Raw genomic sequence first — 10,470 nt, 5'->3', positions numbered from 1 at the left:
ATCCAAATCTGACAACTTTGTTAGGTCGAGCACCGCCGGAAAGCTTTTTGAGCTCACTTTTGTGCTGGTGCTGGGGCGGAGGAACCCGCTGCTCGCTACGATGAGCCATGCTCTAAAAAAGTTTTCATCTGCTGTCCCGTTAATGTCCTTTATCATATCGACCCAGGTGGACAGCTGTGCTGATTTGGCATTCTCCAGGCCATACATTTCAATGATGGTGTGGTTGGCGTCCTGATCTACCACGTATGGCACCGGCCGCCCCTTGTTTGGAAGATCCCAGATCCTCTTCACACTCTTTGCATCCACGGCGATCTTGCCCCTCTCTGGGAATACCATCTCGCAGGAGTTGGCGTGGTAGCACGACATGAGATACTTGGTCATTTTATCAGACATGGTTGCTGGGACGTATGTTAGCCCCCCAAAACCATAATCCTCAATGACTTTGATTTGGTTGTCGTTGAGCAACTCATTCAGCTTGAAAATCCTGGAGGGCGAGGCGTAAAGAAAAAATGGGTGTTGTTAGAACATTCTAATAAACAACAGATAAAAGTGCATTTTGTGTTGGAAAAAAAGGCTCTATTGAGTTGGTTGCAAGGTCTGGTTTATTAGTTGCCAGCTGTAGTGCAGTAGTTGCTAGAACTAGTGTATTAGTTGACTAGTTCCAAGTAACCTTAAGTTGCCAGTCCTACTATCAAAATGTTGCTAGCTCTTGTTTGATTAGTTGTTATCTCTGGTATATTAATTGCTAGCTCTTACAAAAAATGATATGCATGTTCCCCAGTAAAAAATGAAAGGTTGCTAGTGCTAACGAAAAAGGTTGCTATATCTAGTGCAGTAGTAGCTAGGACTAGTTGACTAGTTGCTAGGCAACTAATATTAGTTGTGTGTTCCGCTATGAAAAATTAAGTAAAATAAAAGTTGCCAGTCCTACTATCAAATGTTGCTATCTCTTGTTTGATTGGTTTGCTATCTCTGGTATATTAGTTGCTAGCTCATGCATGTTGCCCCAAGTAAAAAAGCAAAATATTGCTAGTCCTAAGAAAAAAGTTGCTATATCTAGATTGATTACTTGCTAGGGGGGTAGACTTGTGGTTTGCATAAGAAATCATCGACTCTATTTACTATTGAACATTGCATATCCGTAGTCCAAAAAAAAAAGTCAGTGGAAGCATAAAAAAATGGAAAAAATAGAGAAAAAATAGCGGTCTTAGGTTGTTTTTCAGTTCTTACATTCTTAGGGTCATGGGCTCTAGCTCTGGGTCCCTTCCCTTTTCTTGCAATCTGTTGCGCGTCTCCTTCTTCAACTAGTGGATCTTTTCCTTCAACTTGCGCAGCTTGTTCTTCAACTTGCGGGACATGTTCTTCAACTTGCAGATCTTGTTCTTGACCTTCCTCTAGTCCACCGGGTGGCTTCGTGCGCTTTGCAGCCCGTTTATAGAATATGCGTCCTTTTGCCTGAAAAAGATGACATTAATTTAGGTAATTTAGAACTCCAGTGAAAAAAAAGGTCGGTTGCTGGGTTTGCAGCAAAAGAAATGTTTTGCGTATACACTTGTGGAAATTGCTACCCGCGCTTACCGGATTTCGAGCATGAGCACGTGCTGTCTCAACAGGCAGTTTTCTTCTGCTGCCTCCGGCATCACCTTCACCGCCGGTGGCCATATTATCGTCCCCGGGAGCCGTGGGCTGTAAAAAAAGACAAAAAAAGAAGAGAGAATTAGCATTTGCAGATAGGATTGCCGAAAAAAAAAGCTAGGATGCTATCATCCGTGGAAGCTTGAACCTATAGAAAAATCCGATCATCAAGGGAAAACTACCTGTTTTACTTTAGAAAAAGGGTTTATAAAAGGTGCTTAGAAAAAGGTTGATAAAAAAGGGAAATGGCACAATGACAAAAATGCTGGTTTAGTGCTTGCAGTTCTGAAAATGAAAACGATCTAAGGCTTACTAATCCTAGCATTAAAGTTGCTGGCTCAAAAAACACAAAAAAAGTTGTTAGATCAAGAAAAAAATGACATGATGCTACTAGTATAGAAGTGAAGTTGTGTAGGCTGTACCTGTGCAGTCTCAACAGCTGGTTGAGTGCGGCTGCCTCCGCCATCATCTTCGCCAACGGTAAGCCATTGGCTGTAGGAAAAACACAATAACTTGTTAGAACATAAACTATCCCCCCCCCCCCCCGTGGAGCCAGTGCAGAACAAATCCTTGTCGTTGAAAAAAAAGCAGGATGAATATGTGATTCACATGTCAAATGAAAAAAAAGAAAACCATATAACAACTCTAGTATTTTGCAACCAACCCACAAAACTAGGCAACCCACGCAGAACTATTTTGCAACTCTATGTTCAATCTGAGCAGCCATATATCGCATCTTAGCACTATTTTGCAACTCATGCAGAACTATTTTTGCAACTACCCCCACAACTACTAGGCAACTCTATGGTCCATTTGAGCAACCATATAGCAAACTCTACTATTTTGCAACACATATAGAACTGTTTTGCAACTAGCCCACACAACTAGGCAACCCCCCATGATCCATCTGAGCAACTATGTATATCATCTTAGGACTGGGTGTTTTTGCAACCCATATAGAATTGTTTTCAACTAACCCACAAAACTACGCAACCCCCCATGATCCATCTGAGCAGCTATGTATATCATCTTAGGACTGGGTTATTCTTGCAACCCATACATAATTGTTTGCAACTAACCCACAGAACTAGGCAACTCTATGTTCCATCTGAGCAACCATATATAGCATCTTAGGATTAGGTATTTTGCAACCCATACAGAACTATTTTGCAACTAACCTACAAAACTAGGCAACTCTATGTTCTATCTGAGCAACCATATATAGCATCTTAGGATTGAGTATTTTGCAACCCATATTAAACTATTTGCAACTAACCCACAAAACTAGGCAACCCCCATGATCCATCTGAGCAACCATATTCGAAGCCGCCAAGTCAACCTAATCAATTTCGAAGCCCTTGCAAAAAAAACAACCTAATCGATTCGAAAAGCCCTACAAAATCAACCTAATCAACCTAAAATCAATTCGAAGCCGCTGCATGCAACAAAAACCGCGCAAAAAATCCCGCGGACAAATCAGCACAGTTCTCCCCCCCCCCCTTGCTAGGCTATGGAATCATCGTCCTAATGATCTCCCTGCAAAATCATCAACCTAATCACCCCAACTCAATTCGAAGCCGCTTCATGCAAAACCAACCCATCTCAAAAACGGGACAAAATCCGCAAATCCGCTGCATGCAACCGCCCCCAAACCCCCACAATAGCTCAGCTCCTCCTGGGGCTAGGGGATAACAATGGGATGGGCGAGGAGGCGATGAACGGGGACAACTATGGGGGGAGAACTACACGGGCACTACACCGGCCTAACACACACAAACATCCGGCACCTACCTTCAAACCCGTTGCCATTTTGGGGGGTCAGACAATGTCGTGAGAATGCCATATGGGTAGAGGGAATGGGAAGGAGGGGGAAGGGGAAGGAGGGGGTCACACCTCGCTCGCTGGGGTCGCCGTTCAAGCGCCGCCGCCCCCTCGTGTGGCGCTCGTCGCCGGCTAGGTTTAGTCCGCCGCCGCCTCCCCCACGAACTCGCAGGCCCCCGACGCCCCGCGGAATCCCCGGCGACGGACGGGAGGAGTGCCCGCCGCGGAACCCTCTCCCTCTCCCTCGCTTCCGCCCCGGTCGCACGACGGTTGCTGGACGCGAAATCGCGAAGATGCCGACGAGGAGAGTGAGATTTCCGTGGGGGTTGGGGATAGAGGGGCGAGGCAGAGAAGAGAAGAATGGGAGGAGAGAAACAGAAACGGCTCGTCCCTCGAGATCCAAACTTGTGTCTGGGGGTGGGACCCACGCCTAGGGGGGAGGGAAGGAAACCACCTGGTCGGGGCTGCATCGGGCGGTTCGATGGCTTCGGCTCGATCACTCGATTCGCGGGAGCGTGCGCTCGGTCGTCCCAAAAAATGCAGCTGCACCATCTAGACATTGGGTTTTTTCTTTAACTTTCTTTTTTGTTGTCCACGGGAATGGAACTCTCTTCGGCAAGCTAATAGGGAAAACTTCCGAGCAAGTTGTTTTTGGGAGTACTTTCTTTCCTTCGAAGTGGAAGGTCCAATATCGTTGTATCCAGGCCCAGTCCAACCTAATCGTGCTCAGTGTTGATCCATGCCTGGGCTAAGCCCAACTGGAGAGAAACCCATCTTGGATACCAAAAAGGATTCCATGGCCCACAAATAGATTTCTATTTTTTTTCAAACGGGCATAAATAGCTGGTCAATGGGTCACGAGATATCTCGGTCTCCCCATCGTCGCCGCACAGGACACAAACAGGACAGTGAGGACACCTGTAAAAAAAAAAAACAGGACAGTGAGGACACAGATTCCAAGCGCAAACAATTTCCTCGCAAAACAAATTCCCCTTCTCACTGACCCTTGGGGTCTGCGGTTATTAGTGCCCACATGTCATTGAGAAATGGCCACCTTCGTGGCACCAGAAGGCTCCGCACCCTTCGCCTACTCGGCTCCTCCCCACAATTCCGATTCCCAGTTTCACACTGTGCAAAGCAGGGAGCTTGAGCTCGAGCTGTGCTCCCAACTCTGCCGCCCCACAACCCGAAGTTCAAACCCTAAAGCCCCCGGGCTCCAATGTCGAGGCCAGCGGCGTCCGCCGCGGCCGCGGCGCTGCTGGTGATTCTCGCGTGCGCGTCGGCGAAGACGACGATCGAGCCGTGCGCGGGCGCGGACACCTGCGCGGCGCTGCTGGGCTACACGCTCTACGCCGACATGAAGGTCTCCGAGGTGGCCGCGCTCTTCGGCGCGGACCCGGCGGGACTGCTCGCCGCCAACGCGCTCGACTTCGCCTCCCCCGGCTCCTCCAACCGCATCCTCCCCGCGGGGCTCGCGCTCCGGGTCCCCACCCGCTGCGCCTGCTCCGACGGCGTCCGCAGGTCCGTCTCCGTGCGCTACGCCGCGCGCCCCGCGGACACGCTCGCGTCCGTCGCCGACGTCGTCTTCTCCGGGCTCGCCTCCGCCGACCAGATCCGCAACGCCAACGGGCTCGCCGAGGAGGACCCGGACGCGCAGCTCGACCCAGGCCAGATGCTCGTCATCCCCTTCCCCTGCATCTGCTTCAACTCGACCGACAACAACCTCCCCGCCGTGTACCTCTCCTATGTCGCGCGGGTCGGGGACACCGTGGAATCCATCGCCGCCAGCCACGCCACCACCGTTACGGATCTCAGCAATGTGAACGCCATGGGAAGCCCCGTTGTGGCACCGGGCGACATCCTTGCGATTCCATTGCCTGGTAAAATAATCTCCCAATTTTTGAATCAATTGTCGTTGCAGTTACAGCGAAGCTGACTACCACACTATATTGCCTGAACACTTGTACGCTTCTCTGTTTATAGCAGCAAACCAACTAGAAAAAGACAATTGTGAAGGTGTAGTTCTGTAAAGCCTACTTTAGGCCATCTTTAGCTGGAAATGTTAAGCTTAAAAAAGGGAAGGAAGGCCTGGCTTTATATTTTAAGAGGAAGATTGCTTGCATGCAGCATTACAGTATTATTACCAGTTTAAAATCCAGACCTGAATTTACAGAATGAAGAAATGAACTGCCACTAACAATCAGACTAAAAACAAAGCCATTTGAAACCGATAATAATATAAGTTATCTTCCATTTCCTATTGTGTCCACACAGACTAATCTTCCTTTGTACCTCGTCTTAGCATTAGCAAAACAACCTTGAGCTCTCTGCTCACCCTGCTTCCACAGCATTCTCCAGTGCTGCAAAGGGAGAATAAGTTTGGCTATTAGACTGAGGCAAAAGTTTGTACTGATTTTCCTTCTTGTTCCAAATTTTCCACAAGGTCCAACAGATTGCCACCAGCTCCACCTAAAAAATGTTGGATGCATAAATACGTTTTAATGTGTTCCATATAAATGGTCCAGGATTAGGATACACCATACTTACAGCTTGCTAGGTTGTAAAAGATCAACTCTTATGCATTTGGTGGGGTACTTCTGACCACATGGTTGGTCTAGCATAGTGTGATTGTTAGGAACTATCACTTTGACTCTTTGGGTTAATATGTCAAGCTATAAGCTAGCTAAGTGAGCACATCTGCATAAATGCTAAGTGGCGGATCATCAGTTCCATATTTATGTAAAGATCTTATGCTTTCATCGTTTTTCCTCTTTTTGCTGATTGCTAATTATGTTCAATGGCAGTAGTTGAGTTGGATCTGCTTCCCTGTTTTTCGTACATCTATGTCGATCAACATGTTTTTCTAACGATACCTGTATTTGTTTCCTGATTAGCTTGTGCATCAACATTTCCTAACTCTGCTTCGGATTATGGATTGCTTGTGGCAAATGGGACCTATGCATTAACTGCTGGCAACTGTGTGGAATGCAGTTGTGGGCCAGGGGATCTCAAGTAAAGTTAGAGTTACCCTCTCTTTGTTCAATGTAATTTTATTATTTGAAACATCTTCCAGATTATAATAGCCTTTTTCTTTTCTACCACAGTTTGTACTGCACTCCAGCTTCATTAACAGCAACATGTTCAAGTATGCAGTGCCCCAATAGCAACCTAATGCTTGGTAATGTGACTGCCCAATCCACCACCAGTGGCTGCAGTGTCTCCTCTTGCAACTATGCTGGCTTAGTTAACGGAAGCATTGCCACATCGTAAGCAACAGTCCCTAATAATCTCTGTTCATGTTATTAGAGTTAAAGACCCTCATCTCTTTATATGTGCAGGCTATCGTCGGGACTTCAACCTACATGCCCTGGTAACTATTCTATCTTCTTCCCATCTAGCCCACTGTAAAATTGGCTCCTGAGCATTGATGGAGTAAACTGCAATTATTTTTACTTCTCATCCAATAAGAGTGGATATATGGTCATTGCTCATTGAAATATGTTTTATCATCAATATACTTGTGAAATGTGAACCAAGTCACCTCAACCTTTCCTACAGTCCTAATAAATAACACGAAATATTTTTTAACATTTTTTGCCTTTTTGGGATACAGAGAACAATGGGAAAGCTGACAATATGTGGTGAAAATGGTTTTAAAGTTCCAAAATGATCTCGAAGAATTTTTAGTACTGCATAAGAATGTTCTACTTGTATGCTAAATTCAGTCTCAAATTTAATCTCATTTTTGAGATACAAGATAGACAAATACTTGGTACTGGTATACACACACTTTCCATTCAGTTTCTAGTTTGTGGTGCATCATCTACTCCTATTCCTATCTGTATCGCTTCTCATTGTTTCGATTCCCCGACACAGGACCACACCAATTTCCTCCACTCACAGGGCTGCCTACTGCATCAAGCCACGAGTCATATCTTCCTCCATCGCCTTCGCCAGAACCTGCGGAGGCAGGTGGTGCAGTTCCTGGCTCATCCCCTGGAGGGTCCAACACTTCTCCGGCTGGAGGCCTCTCGAGATCTCTTTTGGTGCATCAAATGCCCCTTGTTCTTTCTCTTGTTTTGTACTTGCATATGTGAATTTCCTTGTAGAATATTACTGGATGTATTTGTATTGAACGTGGGGCCTGATTTGGGCCAGGTGGAAACTTAGCGGCAAGATTTCTAACTCCTCATCTGCCAACTGTCTTCTACTCATCTCAACAGGAAACTACTCCCTAGTTTCAGTGTTCCAGTAGGATTCTCAATTTACAGGGTTTTGCCAATCAATATGTCGCCATGTTATGAACGTTGGTCCGCAACGGGGTAATTTAGCTACGGTAAAGGTCTGAAGGCCATGATAGAGCACTCCCCTCAACAATCTGGTGGCCGATTCACCAATTTCTGGCATGATGCCTGGCTGTTTGGTCAGTGCCTGAAGGACATCGCACCTGACTTGTTTCACATCGTGAGGCACAAGATGTGCTGTGTCGGATCGGCGAGATGGCAGCACAAATGGATTTCAGACATTGCCCATGGCATCAACCCTGGGAACATCACTCAGTTCATCTGCCTTTTTTCTATCTTGGATGATGCTCCTGCGTTGTCTGACGGTGCCGATTGCATTTGCTGGAACCTCACGCCCAATGGCATTTATTCTGTGAAAAGCCCCTATTTCGCCCAATTCCAGGGGCTCGTCAGAGTTAATTTTGGTCGTATGTTTTGGAATATTTGAGCGCCTGAAAAATGTCGTTTTTTTGGCTGGCTGCTTGCTCGCCACAGAGTCCCGACGGCCGATCTTCTTGAGTGTCAAGGTATGCCTAATGACAAATGGTGTCTGTTTTGCCACAATGTTGAGGAATCGGCGACTCACATCTTCTTGGACTGCCGGTTCTCTAGGACCATATGGATGTTAACTGCCAATCGCTTCAATTCGCCCCTCCTTCGTCCTGGTTGGACGTATCCTCGATCAAGTCTTGGTGGACTGAGCGCTCCTACTATGCACATGTGTTGGGCAAGCCGCGTGCTAATGCTACGTCATTGTTGATTTTGCTTACCATGCGGGAAACTTGGAAGGAGCGAAACCGGCGAATTTTCCAGCACAAGCTTTTTCGGCCTTCAGCTGTATGTACCCTCATTATAGAGGAGGCTGCCCTTTGGACCCAGGCTGGTGCCGGTCTTGGTGAGCTGGTGTCCGGATCAGATGATGTCCCATGATTTTTCGTTAGTTTCAGGCCTCCTGTAATCTAAACCCCCTCCCTTTTGCTCATCTCCTTTTGTATTTCTATGTGTAATTTTCTCCCGGGGTTTATTCTTTCAACCTTCTGTTGGCAATAAATAACTCATTGTGGCTGTTTCGTAAAAAAAAAAACAATCTGGTGGCAGGGGCCAGTGCTCGTCCCTAACATGGAAAAGAGGCTCTATGGCATGGACAAACTTTTGATTATTTCATTGATAGATTGAAACGATTACACACCAATCCTAGTTTAATTGGATTCTTCCTAGTTTAGGTGGAATTTTCTAAAGACCAAAGCATATATAACTGCTTGATTCATTCCTTCTCCTAACCCTTCATCAGTCATATCTCTGATATTCTATCCCTGCACCATAACGAAGAATCAAGATCCAACTATAGGGCACAAAGCTTATTGCCTCCTGCTAGCCTGCTAGGCTTTAAGCCCAGCCTATCCATGGAAGATAGCACAGGAGGATGTGGTGATTGTCCCTAACGAGCGGCGAGTAGTCCGGTGCTCGTCCATTATCGCGTTCTGCTTCAGTCCTGCTGCTTTTCTTTTTGATGGGAAGTCCTGCTGCTTTGTCAAAGCATCTTGGTGTCGATATCGCGATATATTTGCAGTCCTTTCGTAGCGAAAAGAGGCCCTCGCCGTCGCCGGTGGGGAACGAGGCGATCGTTCGTACCATGTCCCATGTGCCATCTTCTACTGAACCTGATGCTGCAAAACTGTGTTATATGTGTTTGTCTTGCTTTTCTAAGTACCTTTCCTTGCCTGTTCCGCGTTAGAATCTCGGGGTATTAACTATCCGACATGCTGCTCAATTCTAGAAATTCACTGGCACTGGGAGTGCGACATAGATGGGTCTTCATTTCACATTCAGGTGTCACATATGGCGACGTGTTCCGTTTGCTCACCCATCGTAGCGTTCTTATGCACTCTGCACTCACCCTTCATTCTGAATGAAAATATCTGATAATGGACACTTTCAATTTTACAATCCATATTTATTTATTCCATGTTTGTTACTCAAATGATTTTGTATATACTCCTCCTTTTTCTGAATATACGATGGTCTAGTTTTGTCCTGAGGTCAGAGGCCGGAGGAACATCCTCCTTTTCGATTTTTTTGTCCTAAATCAAATTTCTTTAAGTTTGATCAAGTTTATAAAAAAATTGCCGATATCTATAACTCTGAATTAGTTTTATTAAATCCATCACGATATATATCTTTATAGCATAATTATTTGATATTGCAGATATATAAACTTTTTCAAACTTTAATAAGTTTGACTTGGACAAAACTAAAATGTCTTGTATTTAGAAACAGAGGTACTACATAGGTAGAGCACCTGTGATTCACTGCTTCGACGCAGGATAACCCAATTGTTAGGTTTGAGTATCTGTTCTGTTGATCATACTGTGTGGTTACATCTCTTATCTTGCTGTTCACTCAATGTATAGCATATCTAGTTTGCATAAGCCAATTTGTTTTAGTTTGCATGCCGTGTTTTCCTGGATTAGTTTGCATAAACCTTTCCTCCTCTTGGCATAAGCTAGGATCTCATGGTATCGATTTTGTAATATGATACTCACTCCGGTCGAAATTACTTGTCGAATATTACATGTATCTAGACGCTTTTTACACATAGATACATCTGTATTTGGACAAATTTGAAACAAGTAATACCGGTCGGAGGGAGTAATAGAAAATCCACGAGATACAAGTAAGATACTACCGGATTAATGTGCCAGCATGATACGTATCATTTGACAACGGCCAA

General features: G+C 45.6%; 1 protein-coding gene across 1 annotated transcript; it reads left to right on the top strand.

The window, feature by feature from the left end:
• The first annotated feature begins 4,543 nt into the window (after positions 1–4,543).
• Positions 4,544–7,648, top strand: LOC100830686 (lysM domain-containing GPI-anchored protein LYP6). Its single transcript, XM_003560895.4, has 5 exons — positions 4,544–5,336; positions 6,351–6,468; positions 6,561–6,722; positions 6,795–6,826; positions 7,333–7,648. The coding sequence occupies exons 1-5, from the start codon at positions 4,676–4,678 to the stop codon at positions 7,551–7,553; spliced, it is 1,194 nt and encodes a 397-aa protein (XP_003560943.1). The 5' UTR covers positions 4,544–4,675; the 3' UTR covers positions 7,554–7,648.
• Positions 7,649–10,470: the final 2,822 nt, after the last annotated feature.

Source organism: Brachypodium distachyon, chromosome 1 (assembly GCF_000005505.3).
Source record: "Brachypodium distachyon strain Bd21 chromosome 1, Brachypodium_distachyon_v3.0, whole genome shotgun sequence".
NCBI classification, from domain to species: domain Eukaryota; kingdom Viridiplantae; phylum Streptophyta; class Magnoliopsida; order Poales; family Poaceae; genus Brachypodium; species Brachypodium distachyon.
This window is presented reverse-complemented; position numbering and strand designations above follow the sequence as displayed.

What these genes read in the sequence shown, in the direction of transcription:
- LOC100830686 (XM_003560895.4), top strand. Translation starts at nt 4,676, where the DNA reads ATGTCGAGGCCAGCGGCGTCCGCCGCGGCCGCGGCGCTGCTGGTGATT. An exon ending in CCTTGCGATTCCATTGCCTG is followed by an intron (nt 5,337 to 6,350) that starts GTAAAATAATCT and finishes TTTCCTGATTAG; the next exon opens with CTTGTGCATCAACATTTCCT. An exon ending in ACTTCAACCTACATGCCCTG is followed by an intron (nt 6,827 to 7,332) that starts GTAACTATTCTA and finishes TCCCCGACACAG; the next exon opens with GACCACACCAATTTCCTCCA.